The 23209-nt window shown below is 41.2% G+C and overlaps 1 protein-coding gene across 1 annotated transcript; it reads right to left on the bottom strand.

The window, feature by feature from the left end:
- Nucleotides 1-488: 488 nt before the first annotated feature.
- On the bottom strand, nt 489-21939 carry anxa5a (annexin A5a). The gene is made up of 11 exons (XM_084331887.1): nt 21912-21939; nt 12723-12817; nt 9688-9801; nt 7700-7790; nt 6530-6609; nt 6198-6248; nt 3465-3558; nt 3172-3267; nt 2261-2319; nt 1805-1927; nt 489-615 (listed from the first exon to the last, which is right to left on the bottom strand). The coding sequence occupies exons 1-11, from the start codon at nt 21922-21924 to the stop codon at nt 556-558; spliced, it is 876 nt and encodes a 291-aa protein (XP_084188013.1). The 5' UTR covers nt 21925-21939; the 3' UTR covers nt 489-555.
- Between the last annotated feature and the right edge of the window lie 1270 nt (nt 21940-23209).

Below are 23209 nucleotides of genomic sequence, written 5' to 3'. Positions count from 1 at the left end.
GTCAGAGCCTTATGAATGAAGTCGAACAGTTGGTGTTTTACCCCAAATGTCCATTTAGGAAAGGAGATAGTTCCCTGTGCTCCGTCTTCAATATTTCCAAAAGACAGGTGAACACATCCTCTAAGATGTCACTCTATTGATGGCAAAGGTCTTAGAATAGCTAATATCTTAAATAGTAGCATGCATTTCATTTTCATGCCATCAACCCTTTTGTAGGAGTGACATTTTATATTTATTGGATATTTCATTTTGGAAATGAAAGTCGTCGACTATCTTTGCTGAAAAATAAAATGCATACTCTTCCTGCTGAGCTCTGTATATTTTATTACACATTGAAGTAAATATGACAAAAAAAGGAGAGGAGACAAATGGGCTCTTCTATACGGTTCCCTACGAAAATAACGTTATAAATCGAGACGACAGTCAACTAATGAAAGCCAAATGAATCAATAGCAATCTCAGAAAGAATCAATAACCATGAATCAATAACAGTACAGCAGCGCCGTCCTGCATCATCATCCAGCGCCAGTGTACACGTGATAAACAGAGCCATTATTAATCATCACCACCACAGAGGTACAGCAGAGCCTTCCTGTAGTCTCCTGTTGTGTCTTCCTGTAAGGCAGATAAACACCACAAACTATCAGAGAAAGACTAGCAATGACAGATGGACACAGCCAGTACATGATCAATCTTACCAAAAGCTGTCACAAACTGCGCTTTTGATTTCACCACAGTCTGCAGTTGTTTTTAATCATTTTAAATGTTTAATTGATTGACTTGAATCTGTTTCTACCCTGTTTTTCATATTTATTATGTGCCTGTATTTCTCGACATCATTGTAAATGAGAGCTTGCTCTCGATGATCCTGTGTGTGTGTGTGTGTGTGTGTGCGTGCGTGCGTGCGTGCGTGCGTGCGTGCGTGCGTGCGTGTGCATGCATGCGTGGTGTGTGTGTAGGAAGGTAACTCATTATTTCGACAGAAAGAAAGGTGGCAGACTCAGGGATTCGTGGACAGCGAAGCACGTGGTCTAAAATGGTACGCTAGCTTTTGGGTAAAGTTAAGTACCTGTCACTCATTTGGGTCTCCTGCTTACTGGCATGTGACCTAGATTTACCTAATGAATCTCAAGAGGGTGACAGGTGGGTGGCACTTGTGGAGGGGGTGGCATATGTTAAGATTTGGGAGAAAGTACCTGACTGCAACATGATACAATGAGGTCAGTATCTTCCGCAAGGATAAAGGTATAGACTGGCATCTTACAATAAGCTTTGAAACATTACTTTACATATTTTTGGACAGAAACGCGATTGAAAAGCTTGCAAAAAGTTTGCAAAAAAAAAATTCCATCAATATGCATCAGCTTATTACAACAGAATTCCTTGTAGGGTCCATGGAACATATTTTGTGTAAATAAAGAACAAAATAGCATATTGGATTGACTTATTAAACGGTTGATGCAAACTCTTTCTCCATATTTCCAGGAGTTAGCATTTGTTTATCAGTCCAGTATAAGGGCAAGGAAAATATACTTGCAATCCCTTACAAAAAGCATTATGGCAGTTTGATCGTAACTTCAGCTTTACCATGGTACAGGCCATTGTATAAATAATTGTCCATGGTCAAAAATATTATGTTTTGCCATGGCATCACATTTGTACTTAAGAAATATGATGGTTTATTCCAACTTAAACTTAATCACTGATGGTAATATTGAGGTATTTCCAACATGTATCGTCACTACAATGATAGAAATACCATAATACTTTATTGTGTATCGTATTGCCTCTCAGCTTACTGTACCTGAATAGTGCTGTAGAGAGACGCTCCATATGTCTTCTTGAAGCAGGCTCTGATGTCCAGCATGTCTGTCTCACTCCTGGACACCATGATCCTCATCAAGGTGTCATCATCGGTCCCGGCGCGCTGAGCAGGACACACAACAGGTCATTGGACCTGAGGAACTCACTACTTTTCTAGGATATACGTGTATGTTTCAGTGATTGATTGTGTATGGTGAAACCAATCTTTGAAAAAAAGTGCACATACAGTAAGGCTAAATAAGTCAAAAGAAAAGGAAAGATACAAAAAGGAAAACAGTTCTTCTAATTCTCCCAATTGATTCAATCATAATACTTAAAAAAATAAAAAACGTTTACTTTCTTTAAAAAAAGAAAAAACTGTAAATGTAAAATGCAAACTCAATATGAAAATACATATTCATTTAAATTCTTCCACAAATGCATTATGATGACATACCCTCATAGATCCATAAAGAGCCTCTGCAAAGTAGGCCGGGACACTTTTGACACACTTCACTGGGGAAGGAAAAAAGACATTCAGCCGGTCATTTCATATTTATACTGAATGTTATTTTGCTGTCCTAATCTAATTATAAAGGTATTGCTTTCTACATTTTATCAAGGTATTGCTTTCTACATTTGATAAAGGTATTGCTTTCTACATTTGATAAAGGTATTATGTTCTACATTTAATAAAGGTATTATTTTCTACATTTTATAAAGGTATTATATTCTACATTTTATAAATGTATTATTTTCTACATTTTATAAAGGTATTGTTTTCTACATTTTATAAAGGTATTATTTTCTACATTTTATAAAGGTATTGTTTTCTACATTTTATAAAGGTATTATTTTCTACATTTGATAAAGGTATTGTTTTCTACATTTTATTTGGTATTTTTGCTACTTAGTCAAACATGAACCGACTTTTTCAATCAATATCTGGATAAAGAATAAATAAATATATAATTAAATTAAAACAAACCTTCTTACTGTCTTTTACTTATGTACTATGCTACTATGTTTATACTACTATCTACTATGCTACTATGTCTATACTACTACTACAGTACCTAATACTATGCTAATATGTCTATACTACTATGCACTCAAAGTGTAGCACTCAAGTTTGGCACTGCTAGACAAACACCACTTACCCTTAGCTGCCAGAGATGTACCCCACCTGCTGATTTGTTGTTCACATTTTGTAAGTCGCTTTAGATAAAAGCGTCAGCTAAATTACTAAATGTAAATGTTCTTTTGAATGATTATCTTTTTGACTCAAATATGCAAATGAAAAGCTGCCCTTGTTCCAAAGGGTCCATTCTCTGTTGTCCGTTTATGATCTGTTGAGAGATGTCTCACCCACAGCCAGCAGTAATGTCTCCAGGTTCCCAATGGTCTCTCCTCTAATGCTGTCCTCTATATCAGAGCCAGACAGGTCCTTGTAGGCAGAGAACACTACAGGCCAAACAATACAATGACACTTTGATGAGAACAGACAAAACACTAGGATGTCAATGACTCTTATCACTCTATTGTCAAGCCTTTCTTTCATAGTAAAATAATACAATAGCACATATGCACATCAGAACATATACTGTACATGTGCAAGCTCACACATAGACACACACACACATACACACTCACACACAAACCTTTTTTGAGATGCTCTACACTCCTGTTGCCAAGGATGGTGATGAATTTTTCCTCATCTGTGCCAAACTTCCCCTCACCAGCAGCATACAAATCCTAAAATAATAACACCCAAGAGTAAAAAAAAAACTACCACTCAACGTAGGAAACAGGATGGGGGCTTGGCAATCCCCGATTTGAAGTTGTACTTCTGTTGTACTCGCTGAGACTGAAAATGCCAATTACGATATGGCCCGATCATATCCCATGTGATTCAAACATGGCGTAATGTACAGAGATCTTGTGCTGTCAAATGCCCATGGCACCTCGACTCTCCAATTTTTCATAACCAACAACTACTTGTTGGGCACAAACCCATTAATATTCCTCAATGGGAGAGGAGGGGAGTTCATACTCTGGGAGATATATATGATAAAACCGGCCTTCGCGCGTTTCAGGACCTTTTATTTTTAAGGTCCTTATTTTTAGAGAATTTTACGATGTCCCCGGTGTGTCCTTCTTCCTCTACTTACAACTAAGGTCGGCGCTCAGGGCGCATGGGGTACCGTGGGCTCAAGCACTACACCCACACCCTTTTATTAAGCTTATCAGGGACAGAACAACCTCAAGAGGGTTTGTCTCAGATTTGTATACACTCTTAATCAAATCCACATATAAAATCGTATTATTGGATACAGTCTGGCGAGGGGACATCACGGAATTAGACTCTGAGTTTGACTGGGAGGAGACTGTTACATTAGCCTCCCGCAACCCTAATCACCAGCAAATACATTTTAATTATATTCATAGGACGTATCTCACACCTAGGAAGCTGTATGCTATGGGACTGGTGGCCGACTCTCGGTGCACTTTGTGTGCTCTGGGGACCACTGGCACTTATATGCACATGTTTTGGGATTGCCCACCAGTAGCTTGTTTTTGGAAATCCTTAACAACTAAACTTTCAAACATAGATGGGAGAGAATGACCTGCTCTTAAACATCTCTAAGACAAAGGAAATTATAGTTGACTTCCGGCGCGGGGAGGCAGTCAACCCTCCTCTGTTCAGCAGGTGGAGAGAGTAGATGTCATAATCACGGCGAGAGCCTTCCTCACCCCTCATCCTTCCACACCCTTATATGGGCAGCATCCGACCCCTGCATTCCCACGCTGCCAGAGGGAGATCAATCAGCGCGGCTGTGAGGGATTCCCTCATCAACAAACCCCCACACGGATCCTGCTCTTCCTCGTCGCAGTGTTAACCTAACAACCTAGGTACGACGACGCACACTAGCCTTGCTACTCTGTCCTTGTTGCCTGCCTTGTCCTAATATTTCTCCCTGTGCCCAGGACCACCACTCCCGAGACACCACCTGCCTGGACGCTCCTGTGCTGCACGAGGAGTGCACCTGCTCGCCTCTATTTGTACATTCCTGTACTGTCAAACCTGTCTGCTTGGTGCCTACAATTAAAACCAACCTAAAACGCTCTATCTATCTATCTATCTATCTATCTATCTATCTATCTATCTATCTATCTATCTATCTATCTATCTATCTATCTATCTATCTATCTATCTATCTATCTATCTATCTATCTATCTATCTATCTATCTATCTATCTATCTATCTATCTATCTATCTATCTATCTATCTATCTATCTATCTTTCTAATTGCTCATATAGTACCTCTAAAAAAGCGACTAACCTTTGTACTGTCTTTTACCAGTATACACTGCTACTAAGGAATCTACCTTGCCTACTACTGTACCTACTATGCTAATATGTCTCTACTACTATGCACTCAAGATTGTAGCACTCGAGTTTTACCCTAAATGTTTTTCAGCTAAATGTGCACAAATTACAATAATGTTATTATTGATGAACTTGTCAAGAGAGATTGTCATCATTACGATAGACAACTATATATGTATATAATATATATATATATATATATATATATATATATATATATACACACTGTAAATATTGAGTTTTGATTTGTGTGTACCAACATTGAAGGCCAGGTTTGATGATTATATATATGTATATATATATATATATATATATATATATATATATATATATATATATATATATATATATATATATATATATATATATATATATATATATATATATATATATATATATATATATATATATATATATATATATACATATATATAATCATCAAACCTGGCCTTCAATGTTGGTACACACAAATCAAAACTCAATATTTACAGTGTAATGAGGAACGGTTCTGAAGAAACAGGATTTTCCGTGCCAGGAAGTGGATGTCCCTAAATCAATTTATCTCATGGCACATTTATCAAACAGCTGTGGTGGGTTTAAGGCTTCTCTGCCCTTTAGCTCTCCAGCTCTTTGTGTAATGGTTTCATACGGTCATACTGTTAACATGTTGACATTTGCAAGAAGATGATAAAATCTAATCACTTCTGATCTTTAGCACAACGCCTCCTCCTTCCTGTGGTTGATGTCTTTGCTTTTTTTTTGTTTGTTCCCCCCTCCAGTCTTTATTTTTTTCATTTATTGATTTATGTATTTATGGAACCGATAAACAACTTTCACGCGTGGGGTTTGGAAGCACCGTCAATAAGTTTGAGCCATTCGTCAAAATGAAACCACCTGGGAATTGAACTACCATCAAGAAAATGCCAACCTGAGAGTGAGGAATGGTTTTGTCCTCTGGCGTTGTTTAACTTTTTTGGCCGCTGTTATTTTAAGGTTTCTTACCTTGGCATCTTTCTGGATCTCTTCCTCATCTACTCCCTCGTCTCTGCTCGCCTTCACAATCACAAAACAGAGGAACACACAGTGACGTGTTAGTTCCAGAGTATCATGGCAGGAGAAAGGATGGTGACCTCCCGTCTGCCGACTGTCTTCTCAGAACCTAAGTAACCCATGAAGATTACATTTCCTCCTCCTCCTCCTCCTACACACCTCCCCCCCCCCCCCTCCCTCACATTTATCCGTCTCTCCTCATGACTTTATAATGTCACTCTCATTATCAGGAAATGAAAGATCCGTCTTTCCACCTTCCTGCTCGTTTCTCTTCCTCCGTTTACCTGCAGCAGGATCACCAGCAGCCTCTGGTAGTGTCCCGTGGTGTCACTGCAGACGTCCTTCTCCAGCTTGCCACCGAACTCTTCGGGGGAGAAAGAGGAGACGAGAAGATTGTTTACACTCATCTCTCACACATTAGTGGTCGCGATCGACTCAAGTCAAATGGGACACGGCCTGTTTTTCGCAGAAGAAGGCCTCCGACGGCACAGATTTGATTAACATGATGGCTCGTGCTTCTCTTGTGTCCGTCTCGGATGGCCGAGCCTCCCCGCCTTTAGCTCCTCCTGCCTTGGCTCTCGCTTGGCTGAAGAGACATAGATTTATAAAGATGACTAGACTCTACTTATATGTACCGTGTGGAAGAAATATAGGATCACCTTTACATAGTGTGTCCAGGCTATTCATGCGGTATACTGTCTATTAGTGTATACAGTTCATGGATTTTATCTGCTACATGCATTGATTTTCTTGTTTTATTGCTTGGTCTATATTGCTCAAAAAGGGAAATCCTCTTGAGCCATAGGGAGAAGCAGTCACATTGGTAATGTTCCATGACCTGGGCCTGGAACCTGCCAGTTTGACTTGGATTTAGCTGATTTATCATCACTGAACACATTGGAAAGGCAATGAAGCTGGCATGCATTAGTGGAGACAGATTGGTGTCTTAAAGGGACACGCCAACATTATGTGAAATGCGCTTGCCGTCTTCTCTAGAGTCAGACAAGAAGATAGATACCAATTTCTTCTCTGTGCGTTCAGTGGAAAGCTGGCCTAGCTTAGCACAAATTGAATGGAAGTAGATATGGACCAGCTAGTCTAGCTGTTGGCTAAAAACACCTCTCCTAGTGGTCCATATCCACTTCCATTAATTTGTGCTAAGGTAGGCTGGCTTGCAGCCGGATAGCTTTCTACTGAACACACAGAAAGGACATTTGTATCTATCTTCTTGTCTGACTCTGAAGAAGACAGGAGGCGCATTTCCCATAATGTTGGCGTGTTCCTTTAACTGAAGAATTTCTATCATATTATCTTTTAATAAATTACTTATTATGTAAGAAAAAGCAATTAACTAGTCTATGTGGATGTGATGTACCAATCTTTTTGCTGTAGTTGTTGTTGTTGTTGATGATGATGATGTTGTTGTAGTAGTAGTTTACTCCATTTTGCCTCACCTTTCTTATAGATTTTGATAATGTCCTTAATCTGTACAGCAGTCCTGGAGGCCATGATCTCAATCAGCACAGCATCATCTGTCCCTGCTCCCTGACCATCAAGCACAACAAGATGATTAGAACCCTGCTAACCTGTCAACCTGTTAGGCTGTAGCTATAGCTACTGTAACAAACTACTCATTTACTGACAGGTTGCTAGTAGGAAGCAGTAAGCAACTGCACAGGAAGGTTGTGGTTAAACAAGGGATGGAAAAAAGCACATGAATTAATTAGCTAGATATTAGAGTTAGGAATATAAATCAATTGCAGATTAATTAGAGCGTCAGCCCATATGGCGTCAGCCTAAAATCACATCCAAAATGAGAATTATTGGACGAATAGCTATAGGCTACATTAACAATGTAAAGATCACATTGTTTCCAGATGATAAAATCCCAATTGCATCTTCAGTTTGATAGTAGCCTACATAGTGTTCACTTGGGCCATTAGGTATACAATAAATAAATAAAGGGAAATGGCTTAATGGCTTATCTTCTAAGTACCTCCCAAGTGTTACAATAATGCATCGACCATCCAGGACCCACAAGACACAACATAATTCAATATGAAACACACATGTGGGGAAGTGGTCCCTCAGTCCCACCTATTCAGAGACAATAAATGGGCGTGTCTCAAGAGTACTCATAATATGTACATCAGGCTTAACCCCTGACCTTCACTGTGCCTGAAGGAGATGAATCAATTGGACAAATGCATAGGGTCAAAAACAAGGTTAAAAGCTTTATGAAAATGACAGAGCGTGAATGATGTTTGGTAATTACACACAGAGAGAGGCGACTCGGACACTAGTGATGTGTTCCACTGGTGCACAAAAGAATCCTATTTGCATCTCAAGGATATTCTTACTCATTTCCATCAGGATCTGTTCTCTGCACTGATCAATATGTGTTACTGTATTCTACATGGCATAAACAGTAATATGTGTTACTATATTCTACATGGCATAAACAGTCATATGTGTTATTGTATTCTACATGGCATGAACAGTAATATGTGTTACTGTATTCTACATGGCATGAACAGTAATATGTGTTACTGTATTCTACATGGCATAAACAGTAATATGTGTTACTGTATTCTACATGGCATGAACAGTAATATGTGTTACTGTATTCTACATGGCATAAACAGTAATATGTGTTACTGTATTCTACATGGCATGAACAGTAATATGTGTTACTGTATTCTACATGGCATGAACAGTAATATGTGTTACTGTATTCTACATGGCATGAACAGTAATATGTGTTACTGTATTCTACATGGCATAAACAGTAATATGTGTTACTGTATTCTACATGGCATAAACAGCAGTCGTTACTGTATTCTACATGGCATAAACAGTAGTCATTATTGTATTCTACATGGCATAAACAGTAGTCATTATTGTATTCTACATGGCATAAACAGTAGTCATTATTGTATTCTACATGGCATAAACAGTAGTCATTATTGTATTCTACATGGCATAAACAGTAGTCATTATTGTATTCTACATGGCATAAACGGTAATATGTGTTACTGTATTCTACATGGCATAAACAGCAGTCGTTACTGTATTCTACATGGCATAAACAGTAGTCATTATTGTATTCTACATGGCATAAACAGTAGTCATTATTGTATTCTACATGGCATAAACAGTAGTCATTATTGTATTCTACATGGCATAAACAGTAGTCATTATTGTATTCTACATGGCATAAACAGTAGTCATTATTGTATTCTACATGGCATAAACAGTAGTCATTGTATTCTACATGGCATAAACAGTAGTCATTACTGTATTCTACATGGCATAAACAGTAGTCATTACTGAATTCTACATGGCATAAACAGCAGTCGTTACTGTATTCTACATGGCATAAACAGTAATCATTACTGTATTCTATGGCATAAACAGCAGTCGAAGAGCCTTAAAACAGTACCTTTATAGCGTTGTGGAGTTGAGTTGCATCATAGGTGTTAGGCAGAGTCATCAGGGCCACGATGAGACTTTCAAACAGTCCTCCGAGCTCTGATTTCAAAGCACTGACCAGATCCTGCAGAGACATCATTATTAAATGATACCTGCAGTTGATTTGAAGGAACCTCAAAGGACAAATTCAGCGTTCCTCAGCACTTGGGTCTCGGGGAACAGGGAAACGGTTGTCTTTTGGTATCGGGGAGCAACAAGTAATGGTGTCACTACCTCCAGGGACAGCTTGCTTCAAAACTAAAATGGATTAACTTTAAAACAAATACACTAGAATTAGAAAATGAACCAAGGCTATGTAAGCCCACCAGGCCAGGGGGGACCACTCGACAACATCCCACCAGGCCAGGGGGAACCACTCAACAACATCCCAGCCACCAGGCCAGGGGGGACCACTCGACAACATCCCACCAGGCCAGGGGGGACCACTCGACAACATCCCAGGGCTCAGGCGCATTCTCTGGCCCTCGGTGTGAGAAACGCTGGGCCAATTCAAACCACTTCTCAAAATTACACATTTATAAGTGACAATAATCAAAACCAAACTTGAGTGCGGGCAATTTTAAGTGGAGGAAGAAATTGGCAGCTGACTGTAAAAAGGAACAATAGAAAACCATCTACACACACACACACACACACACACACACACACACCACACATCCTCACTTGCACTCTCTCACACACTACAATACACTACAAAAAAAACAATCACTTTAGAAAACATAACTGTATATTTGTATATTATTATAAAGTACTCATGACCTTTAACGCTTAGCATTGTATTGTATTTTTATTCTTATAACTTTTTATGATGTCTATTTTAATATTCTATTTTATTATTTGTATTTTTGCACAATCAAGGCGGGCATGGCCACCTTCATTTCACTACATGTCTCGTATGTGACGAATAAATCTCTTGAATTTTGAATCTCTTGAATCACACACACACACACCTACCTACACACACACACACACACACACACACACACACACACACACACACACACACACACACACACACACACACACACACACACACACACACACACACACACACACACACACACACACACACACACACACACACATACACACTCATAGCTAAATCCAGTCGTTGGTTTTCCATTGGAAGCTGTGAGCCAGAACACAGCGCAAAACATTATTCAAAGACGGCTGTATTGGAAATTGATTTCTATTTGCAGTTAATCACAGATTTAGGCATATTTGGGGGCATGACTTGAGTGGGATCAGAAGAGAGGGAGGATGGATTATAGCCTGTGTGGGTGTGTTCAGAACCCCTTGGAGAGGCTGTAATTTACTGGAGGTGTTGGACTGATGCCTGTTTGGCAGCTCCAGCACATCGTATCTGAGACGACCACTTTAGCTTCGGGGCAACGAACATTCTGTTAAATTTGTTTAATTAATTAATAGGGAAATTACACATTGTCGCTTTAAGGTGAGACACCCCAGGTGAATAGGCAAAACAAATATTTGAAGAGATATCACTATGAAACTTTCCCAGTTTGTTATGTACATAACAACTTAGAAAAAATGTATTGCAAGTTTTCTGAGATCTTATGTTTATATATGCAAAATAGGCATTACCTCATTAAATATGCATTAATTTGCATATGACGTTTGGGTATAAATACCAATGCCAGATTTTTTTAAATGGTTTGATTATGTTGACACATAACACAGTGAACTTATTTAGAGAAGGGATTGTGGATATGTCTTTTTATCATCCCATGAATCAGGAAATGCTGACTACAGTCATAAAAAAATAAATTTTCGCCATGTCTTTTGGTCTAAATGTACTATAAATCAGGCTATGAATGATATATCAACAAACCCCTCTGTAAAAAGATGCAAGGTATATATAGGAAGAAATGTGGAAAGTATGGTGTGTGTAGGTGCTATGGAATGGTACATCTACCCTTGCGTGTAAGAAAAACGCATAAAAACTCATTTTTGGGAAAATGCCTTCAAAGTTCTGTATTGTAAAATGCCATAATTTTTTTTTAAACAGCTATTTACAAACGCAATACCTAATCAAACCACAAGAACCACAAGAAATATTTGAATAGATATCACTATGAAACTTTCCCAGTTTGTTATTTGTACATATAAACTAAGAAAAAATATATTGCAAGTTTTCTGAATTTTATGTTTATATATGCAAATGAGGCACTTCCCCATTAAATATGTGCACATATGGATGCAATAAGGCAAAATGAAGTAAATAAACAACTAAAGGTGTGTTATTGACGTTTTATTGTCACTAGTTTCATAGAAGACATGTTTAGGAAGCAAAATATAACAAAATCTCAAAATCAACAAAAGAAAGTATATTTGCCTATTCACCTGGGGTGTCTCGCCTTAAGGGCCCAATAAAGTATCTTTATTGATATTAATATTTTCCTAAATCTTTGTTTCACATGGGAAATACTGACAGCGAAAGCCATATGCTGCGCACAGGGAAATGAGAAGCTGTGCAGCGATGTTTGGTGTCATTTTCAAATGTCATATCAGCAGGGAATTGATTCAATTTCACAAGGTCCCAGCTGTAAACATTTTCAGTTTTCTTTCTATGCCCTCTGCATATTATTAACCTTCATGATGGTATTATATGAAATGTATCCCTTTGGCTTTGTGGCTTTGAATTAAGCCATTAGCCAGCGATTTGTCACTTGCTGACGACTGTTTGTGAGAACAGCTCACTTCCCCACGTCCTCTCATTTTGAGAAGTGTTCATCCATCTTTCTATTATCTCCGTGGCATTAACACCATTGTTACAGAAGTGACTCTGTAGTTGTAAACAGCCTTTCTGAGGATGCATTGTGCAAAGCTGAGAGCTCTGCCTTCTGGCAAGTCGGGGGGAGAGAGAGAGGAGGACAAGGTGGTTGACATGAGCCTATCGCCATCACTCAGTCAGTGAATGGTAGTCTGTCATTGCTTTTCTGTTCCCTTCCCAGCGGCTCGTCTCACCTTTCCGTAAGCCTTCTTATACGCTGCCTTGATTTGCTGGCGTTGATCGTTGCTCCGTCCTGACAGGAGCATCAGGATGGTGTCTTCATCAGTGCCTGTTGATGCATTCCAACAGGGTGAATAACTCCAGAAAATCCCATACTGAATTTTAACTTTAGGCTACACAGGTACTTTAGGCTACACAGGTACTCAGTCTAGGCTACATAGGTAGGCTACTCTAGGCTACACAGGTATAGGCTACACAGGTACTTTAGGCTACAAGTTCAAGTTCAAGTTCAAGTTCAAGTTCTTTAATAGTTGTCATACAGAAGTACAGAATACTTTCATACAAAATGCTTCTTACTGTTACGCTCCAGAGACTGTGCTAGACAAGATAGTATCAAATAACATAATAACATAATATAGCATGAATTTAGAAGAAGAATGAGGTCACAGTTGTTCGGTATAGACATATGTACAATGTTCTGAGTTACCATATAATATACAATACACAATACTATGCAGTGTACTAATGTACAGTACTATCTAGTGCAAAGCAGAAATGGGATGAGGTACAATTTTAGGTACAATTTACAGTAAGGTGTACGAGTTGTAGTGCAATCCTTCATCCATAAATATAAAGTGTGGGGAGTGGGTGCTACAGTGTGTTTGTTTAAAGTGGGTGTGTGCTATAAAGTGTGTGTAGTGGGTGCTACAGTGTGTTTGTTTAAAGTGAGTGTGTGCGTGTGGATGTGTGTGCTATGTGTGTTTGGTGGTTGTTGTTGTGTAGTGTTCATTCATTGTTCGTTTAGCAGCCTGATGGCCTGGGGATAGAAGCTACTTCTGAGTCTTTCTGTGCTCGCCTTGAGACTCCTGTGTCGCTTGCCTGACGGCAGCAGTTCAAAGAGGCAGTTGTTCGGGTGGCTCGAGTCCTTAATAATTCTCTTAGCCTTCCCCTTGCAACGCTTGTTGTAAATGTTCTGGAGAGTGGGGAGCCCCCCTCCAATTGTGCGTTCGGCTGAACGTGTCACTCTTTGTAGTCTGCTTTGGTCTTTTGCAGTGCTATTCCCAAACCAGGAGGTGATGTTGCCGGTCAAGATGCTCTCTATTGTACATGAGTAGAAGTTCTTAAGGATCTTCTGGCTGACTTGGAACTTCCTTAGGCGCCTGAGGAAGTAGAGGCGTTGTCGTGCCTTCTTCACCACACTGTTAATGTGTATGGTCCATTTCAAGTCCTCGGATATGTGGGCTCCGAGGTACTTGAAGCTGTTGACTCTCTCAACCGGTGCCCCGTCGATGCTGAGGGGGCTGTAGTCCTTGACCCCCGACCTCCTGAAGTCCACAATCATCTCCTTTGTTTTGCTGACGTTCAGGGAGAGGCTGTTTTCCTGGCACCATCCCGCCAGGACCTTGACCTCTTCCAGGTAGGCCCTCTCGTCGTTGGCAGAGATCAGGCCCACCACCACTGTGTCGTCAGCAAATTTGACGATTGTATTGCTACTCCGCTGAGCCACACAGTCGTGTGTGTACAGGGAGTAGAGGAGGGGACTCAGAACACAGCCCTGGGGGGCCCCTATGTTGAGGGTGATGGATGAGGAGGTGCAGTTGCCTGCTCTCACCACCTGGGGTCTGCCAGTCAGGAAGTCCAAGACCCACTGGCAGAGGTCATAGCCCAAGCCCAGGTCCCTGAGCTTGGCTATGAGTATGGAGGGGACTATGGTATTGAATGCCGAGCTGTAGTCGATGAATAGCATTCTCACATAGTTCCCCTGCCTCTTGTCCAGGTGTGATGCTGCTGTGTGCAGCACATGGGATATGGCGTCCTCCGTGGACCTGTTGGGGCGGTATGCAAATTGCAGGGGGTCCATGTTGATGGGGAGGGAGGAGCAGATGTAGCCCTTTACTAGCTTCTCAAAGCACTTCATGGCTATGGAGGTGAGAGCTACAGGGCTACACGGGTACTCAGTCTAGGCTACACAGGTAGGCTACTCTAGGCTACACAGGTATAGGCTACACAGGTACTTTAGGCTACACAGGTACACAAATGCAAAGTGTCATCCCACATCCATGGCAGGGGTTGGGTGGGTGGGGCTTAACCCTTTCACTACCACACTACAGAAGGTTGTGACAGGTTTAAGGTTTCGTCGATAATCCAATGTACAGTTACCCCAACTGTTTCCAAACCAGGCAGTGATGTTTCCAGTCAGAATGCTCTCTACCGCCCCGGAATAGAAGGAGTGGAGTATCTTCCCCGATACTCTGAACTTCCTTAACACTTTGAGTGCCAGCGACGTGTATTGTCGTCTTATCATGCCCCCTGTTGAGTGCCGACGACGCTAATTGTCGTTTGATTTTTTTATTAGCGATCTGAATTCATATTTCATCAACCGAGTTGCCCGTTGGTACAGCAGACCCTCTAGGAGCTCAGATGGGAAAATACCGCCCCCTATCATCTATCCCTGTGTAACTGCAGGCCATTCAATTATACTGGCCGATCTGTGTGGGGGGAGCCGACTGGCTCCATTGTGCTGGCGAGGGATCTGATGATGAGGGAAGTGATCGCGAGTTGGAAAGCAGCGTGGAATATATATTTACAGCAGCAAATAATCAATCAATAAACGCGATCGATATTTGGAATGGCGATCAAGAATTGGAATAATCTTTTTGGAGAACATCTGATCTAAGGTAAGGAGTCTATGTTACCAGTTTTAGGATAATCAGAGCTGTATTCACTGAGATAACAGCGTGTTCCGTATGTGTGTATGTGTGTGTGTGTGTGTGTGTGTGTGTGTGTGTGTGTGTGATCAGGGCCGCCTCAGGGGGTGTGCGAGTAGTGCGGTCGCACAGGGCCTCGCGGGAAGGGGGGCCTCGCAAAAAAAAAAAAATTTTTTTTTTTTTTTTTTTTATTATTATTTTTTTTTTTTTTTTTTTTTTTTTTGCGAGGCCCCCCTTCCCGCGAGGCCCTTTTTCATCACAGACCTAAAATCTAGTTTTGCTTATATGCTTATATATTTCACATTAGACATGTTTGTAGAATGTGTCCTGGCTGTAGTAGAACCAGGTTAACTGTGTCCTGGCTGTAGTAGAACCAGGTTAACTGTGTCCTGGCTGTTAGTAGAACCAGGTTAACTGTGTCCTGGCTGTAGAACCAGGTTAACTGTGTCCTGGCTGTAGCATTGTAGAACCAGGTTAACTGTGTCCTGGCTGTAGTAGAACCAGGTTAACTGTGTCCTGGCTGTAGTAGTAGAACCAGGTTAACTGTGTCCTGGCTGTAGCATTGTAGAACCAGGTTAACTGTGTCCTGGCTGTAGTAGAACCAGGTTAACTGTGTCCTGGCTGTTGTAGAACCAGGTTAACTGTGTCCTGGCTGTAGTAGAACCAGGTTAACTGTGTCCTGGCTGTTAGTAGAACCAGGTTAACTGTGTCCTGGCTGTAGCTTATGGCAGATCAATCAGCATGGATTGTCTGTAAACTTTAATACATGGCAGTTTGGTTTGTTAGAACAGACTGTAATCTTATGCTTATGGCAGATCAATCAGCATGGATTGTCTGTAAACTTTCTTCACTTGCTTATGGCAGATCAATCAGCATGGATTGTCTGTAAACTTTCACTTGCTTATGGCAGATCAATCAGCATGGATTGTCTGTAAACTTTATGCATTGTTGTCACTTGCCATATCTTGCTATGCTCGCTCATGCCTGTATTTTTTATATCCGTTCTATTTTATAATTTTTATTTTATTTTATTTTATTTTTATTTTACTATTTTTAAACTGAATCATTTTAAACTATTTTTTACTATTTGTGTTACTGAAAACTGTAAGCGGAGAGCCTATTGGGATGCTAGATCCTAATGTGAAACACTGTGATTCTACCTGTCTATCTTTTTATGCTCGCTTATGCCTGTATTTTTTACTGTTGTGAAGCACTTTGAACTGCAACCTCTGTATGAAAAGTGCTATACAAATAAAGTTATTATTATTATTATTATGTGTCTGACTTCCTGCCTCTGCGGCTCTGCAGACTGCAGTTTTCCGGTTTCTGCGGATTTGCTGCTCTACAGATTTTAGGATAGTGTTTCCGGCCCGTCCGCCGTAATACCAAATAGAAGAAGAAGACACACAAGGTAGATAATTCAGCGCTATTCAGAGGAGCGAGGCGAGTGGATGTCTTTTCAAAAGCCGCATGGATCAGAAGAAATTACACCGTGGGCCAAGAAAGTCTCCTTCCAACTTTACCATTGGCGCCGGATTGATACTGCGTTATGGTGAGTCAACCTATGATTATATTCCCGCCGTGGACCTATGCTCTCTTTCTCTCTCTCTGGAGCCAAACTGGTCGACTAGCTAATATAGTACTACTAGTAGCTAACGGTGTGTGCCTGGTGTCAGCGCCTGTATTGCTTTTCTCATGTTGTAGTTTCAGTGGTAGTGCGTTAGCTCATGGTTAGCGATAGCCGGGTTGAGCTAACTGGCTAACTGATAGCATCAAAGTAACGTGCGCAGCCAGCAGCTAACGTCGTAGCTAGCTGCCGGCTAGCTGCCGGCTGCGCACGTTACTTTGATGCCATCAGTTAGCCTAGGCTAGAGTTAGCTGTTAGCTTGTGCTACGAGTCGACCATTGACATTAGCCGTGAGAATAGCAGGGGGTTCTGGCTTATTTTGTCCCGCCAGCGAGAGGCCTTTCGTCAACGTGGAGACCTGTGTTGCGGCCTTTCGCCCTGCGTTCCTTTTGTGCAGGTAAGATTAATGAAAATGTCATGACATTACCCCACTCTTCCTTCCTTCCCCTCCCGAATGTTTTGTTAATAACGATGTTTTTTTCCAGGCAAAACATATGCTACTTCACAACATTTGGAGATACGACATGTGCTGTGTGTGAATGTCTTGGTCGCTTGTGTAGCTTGGGTAGCGTTTGGCCTGGTGTCACAGTACCTGGCTAGCCTATTTAGCTGATGTCGGCCATTGGCTCCTTGCTGCTTTGGTTTCTCTGGTATAGACCCTCTTCTTGTTGGATTTAAGTGTTGATCTTTGTCCTTTTGGATCTCTCATACATGCTCTAGTCTCTCTCTAACACACACACACATGACAAACACACATGTTCTCTCTCTCTCTCTCACACACAGTCTGCCTATGGCGGCCTTTCTCGATGGCTAGGCTGTGCTCAAGGATCTTCAGTCACAGTGCTCAGGTATTCTGCCACTGTGTACTCTCTGTTTAGGGCCAAATAGCATTTCAATTTCTTTCCAATGTGTCTCTCTCTCTCTCTCTCTCTCTCTCTCTCTCTCTCTCTTGGATTTAAGTGTTGATCTTTGTCCTTTTGAATCTCTCATACATGCTCTAGTCTCTCTCTAACACACACACACATGACAAACACACATGTTCTCTCTCTCTCTCTCTCTCTCTTTCTAACACACACAGTCTGCCTATGGCGGCCTTTCTCAATGGCTAGGCTGTGCTCAAGGATCTTCAGTCACAGTGCTCAGGTATTCTGCCACTGTGTACTCTCTGTTTAGGGCCAAATAGCATTTCAATTTCTTTCCAATGTGTGTCTCTCTCTCTCTCTCTCTGTACACTGTATATTGACTGTAGAACGGGAGCTCTCTCTCGCTTTCTCTTTTGCTATATGTTGACTGTATCATGCCCCGCCTCGGGCAGCGCTATTATTTAAGAATATGTTGACTGTAAAAAAAAATATATATATATATATATATATATATATATATATATATTTTTTTTTTTTTAACCTTTTGGGGGGGGGGGGGGGCTCGCGTTAAATCTCACACAGGGCCTCGCATTTCTCGCAGGCGGCCCTGTGTGTGATGTTGAGGAAATGAGAGAATAGATTTTTCAGCCCGCTTCTATAGCGTGCATAAGTACACATATACTATCGATAATCTAGCGTTTATTTGAAAACTATTCATAAATAGGCCGACAAATGACAACGTGTCTAGTGTATTCGAGAATATTCCAATAAATGCCGTTTATGGGGGAATCTTTCTATTTTCCGGACATTTTCGAGAGAACGATAGCTTTTCGAAATGCTATAAAAAGGATATGAACCGATTAAAAAACAATCAGTTTCGACAATGTTGACTGCAAACAAGTCATTGATAAGCGACGGGCAGATTAGATACATAGCCATAATTTAAAACATAAATTATGCGTTTTTAACGCTGACATTGAAGTGGACGATGGCATTCAAGGGGGTAAAAAGGAAAACACGGCCGACACTGATAGTGTTAATTGTCTCAGGTGATAGAGGCGCTCTTTCGCCTTTTTTATCACAGAGTCTATGTGTGTTGTCCATGTCAGGTCCTCTGTGATGTGGACTCCCAGGTACTTAAAACTGCTCACCCTGTCCACGATAGCCCCATTTATCCACAGTGGCGTGTGTGTCCCCTGCTGTATTCTCCTAAAATCCACGATCAGTAGTGTGGTAGTAAAAGGGTTAAGGCCAGCAGGGCAAGGACTCAAAGGAATCATACCTAAGGGTGGAATCCCTCAGGCTTAAGAGGTTAAAGGCCCAATCGATGATCCAAGAGCAAACAAATGGGCAGCCCCACCACCAGAAGTAACAATGGAGACACTTGTCTATTCTCTATTTGAGTGACTGAGCTCTTGATATTAAGGACTAACACTAGAACGGGTAAGTATGAGTTTTGTTATTGTACTTTCTATATTTTGTGGCTGTTGCAAACACTGGAGTAAGACTGATAGTGTATTTCCCATCTAGACGAGAGTGACTGAGAGTGACTGACACCATGCAATTAAAAACCGATGACCCACCTCACACATTGATCGGGGCGGTCAGGTCGCGTAGCGGAGATTGCGCTCGTCACCAACGCAGGAGATGCTGGGTTCGAGCCCAGCTCTCGGCGTTGCTACCAGCTTGGCAATTGGCAGTATTAGGGGGTGGGGAAGCTGGTGGGTGGGAATCTGGCGTTGTGGACAGCGACGCCTACAGGTCAGGTCTCGGCGCTTGCTCAGCGGGGGCAGGACTTGGTGGAGATAGCGTGCCCTCCCACACGTTACACTTCACCAAATGAGAGTCCTCGCTGCCAAGTGAAAAGACGTCACTGGCTGTCGCCGCACGTATCGGAGGAAGCGTGCGATCGGCTTCGGGACGCCCTTGTACCGACTCGTAGGAGAACATGCGAACAACAACCAGGTAGGGGAGGGGGGGAATTGGCACAACGACTAAATTGGGACGGGGAGAAAAACAGAGAAATAAAAAAATAAAAATAAATAAAAAAACACATTGACCGCCAAAAATGGCTTACGACGTGTTTGCTGGCCATACTAATTCTGCCAGACCACGCTGTACGACGTTATTGAGATCATATTTAATTTTTCCGCCATGGCATTCATAATTCTGCCACCCAGCCTCTGGTGATACAGTGGGACCATGCACAACAGTGCAACGCCTCAATACCGCCGCCTGGTGGATGATCGGGCGAGTTACAACCGGAAGTGGATCTGGTGATCTCGGTGCATCTGGGAAATCCGTCCGGCAGTCACATATCGTTGCGGGACTACAGACACACACTGGCGTGCATATGGATCGCTGCCATAACTCAATAATCGATATGATTTGGGCGTTTATTGCGCCATACAAACCGGAAATGGATCTAGTCGATCGACGTCAAATAAGTGGGATCTTTTTCCTCCAGTCTCATCGGCGAACGGTAAGAGGACAGTAACGTTACTTTCAGCTTGATTGTTTATTCTTTTCACTGCAAACCGATCAGATCAATATATCACCCATACTACATAAAGCATTTACTGACGATCACAGAATTATAAACGACCCCCCCCCCGCCTTTCATCCGCGCATGATGAATCATAACGTATACGATCATGTACAGTTGATTTTTTAAATATAGCGTGTATCGGCAATAAACGGCAGTTGATAATCTATATATGCGTTTATGCCTATAACTCACGTTCTATGAATTACTGCGGAAAACGATAAAAACATACTTATATTCTAGAAGGTATTTTTGGAAGAATCTATGAATGAAAAAGTATAACGTTCCTACATCCTGAACGATAGATAATCGATGTTGAATGGGCCATAGTAATGTCAATTTAGCAATACAATTTAAAAAGTTATAGCCCTGCAAAGAAGGTGAACATCTCCATATGCTTAGACTGGTGGCAGTGATCCTACATTGATGGATAGAAGCGTGGCAGGGAAGTAGGTCAACATTTGATAGGAGGAAACCGGTAAACAAACAATTCATATCAAGCATGGGGGGGAAAAAGACAATGGCATTGCTCGGGAGGACAAAATGGATGAGTTAACTGGAGGTAATTATGCTGCAAGGCCACTGATATGACACGCTTCAGTGGGCCAGGTCGAAATGGATACGAGCTCCAATGGTGAGCCAAGACCGGTGGATCTTCAGGCTATGACCCCCCCCCCACCTTGCTGCCCTGATGAGGGCAAGTACCTGATGAAGCGCGGTATATTTTTGGTCTTACATCGATCAAATGCGTCATCTGTGGGCCAACTGATTCACACGAACGGCAGGAGGAAGTTGTGAGTAGGACTTGCCATTACGTAACTCTGTGATGAACATCCACGAAAAATTTGGTCAGATGTGAAAGTAATCCAAACATAAAATGTATTTTAGCTGTAGGACTACGAGAGCATCACAGGGGCTGAACATTAGTAATAATATTAGTAACTAGCCGTAACAAAGCCAATTAAAGGGAAATGCCGCTGAATATCAGCTGAATACTTTAGCTGGAGGTATTTCTATACTCTAGAGTTTGACTGACTACTGCCTCTCATGGCTAGAGACAAGGGAGAGGAGTTTGTCCCAGTACTCCAATATGTGATTTCACACCAATATACCTCTTCATAGAGAAAAAATAAGAGAAGATGGAAAAAGTAACCGTGGCAGTACCCCATTTATTTTCTTATTCCAAACTGACAGCTATAATATAGAAATGGTTTGGATATAAAAATTCAGCCGGACTTTGCATGACTTTGCAGTCAGTCATCTTCATTGTCAACAGCTCCATTCTATACTGTACTCAGTTTTAAGGCTGTGCCTCGACCCTTTCAGATGGAGAAAACATTCCATAAAAACGTACAACTGAAAGGTTTTTAGGCACATTCCTAAATTGAGTAATTACTGTATTCCCTTCTTAGACACTGAGTATGCACGCCCCATGGCTGTTAGAGAAGTGAGAGACTGACCAATCCCTTTCATTGCCTTGTGGAGAAGGTCAGCATCCGCCTTTGCATTGAAGTTGATATAGGGTCTGACACTGCCTCTGTAAACCTGTGGGAGAAGAGGGAGAGGGTCAAACACATGACTCAACATAAATGCACATGAAATACTCAACTTAAAGGCATAATCTGTGATGGCAATAGGGCACTTGTTGAACAATGTGGCCACACTATGGGTTTGTTTACATAGTATTTAATTGAATATATATTAGTATTTACATCATTATAAATTAAGACATTGGGAGCAATATTCATTAATAACTACATGTATAATGCATTATAGTTGTTATTATTATTATCATTATCATTATTATTATTAGTAGTAGGGGAGAACGGGGGACGTTGTCACACGGGTAGGTTGTCACATTCATTATATTTCACCACCTGTCCTGTCTCCCATACTTTGGTATTTAAATGTCCAGAATTGGGGTCAGAGTTCACCTACATTGTCATCTTTGGAGTGAAACAGCTGAATTTGAGGTGAGAGGGCTTTTTGTGTTTTTCATGTCCATTTGTAAATATTCCGCTCCTCTGTATTTTTCTTCTAGGCTTTTACACAATTGGTTTATAATGAAACAATTATTAACCTTAAAAAGTGTGAAGGGATAGCTATAGTTTAGATTGTTGTTAGCTAGCTAACTAGTTGTTAGATGGCTGTTAGCCTTGATGCTATCAAGACATTCCACTTGGGGTTGGTCGTCACATTTTCTTTGGGGTTGGTTGTCACATGGAGTGCCCAGACCCTACATTTGCCATCACTGTAACAAGTGAATGAGTGTTCTTATTTTTTTTTTTTATATAGGATGGCCTAATGATGTGTTCCTGTTTATGTTCATGTTAAGATGCATTAAGTTATGTATTTGTCAACTTGTCAATGCAATTAAACTTTAAAAATTTTAGTTCTGCCTTCTTGTCTTCTTTTTAAGATTTTTTCTCATTAAAACACATGGTGACAACCAACCCCATAGTGTGTGACAACCATCCCCATGATGGGGTTGGTTGTCACAATGTGTCAGAGTGTCTTTGATAGGTGATTAACTCTTTGTTACAATACGTTGGAAAATGAGAGGGATACACATTTCAAGCCAACATCTTAAGCTTCAATTTAATGTAGGAATGACTATTGAAAACCCCGGAGCGGCTGGATTCGCCTGTTCGAATCCAGCTCACAGCTCCGGGGTTGTCACCAGCTTGGCTGGCCGTTCACACTAATACAATTGGCAGTATTAGAGGGTGGGAGAAGCTGGCGGGGTGGGTCCGGGTCG

Source organism: Notolepis coatsorum (genome assembly GCF_963971535.1).
Source record: "Notolepis coatsorum genome assembly, chromosome: 16".
Lineage (NCBI taxonomy): Eukaryota > Metazoa > Chordata > Actinopteri > Aulopiformes > Paralepididae > Notolepis > Notolepis coatsorum.
Note: the sequence above shows the minus strand (reverse complement) of the source record. Positions and strands in the feature narration are given on the sequence as shown.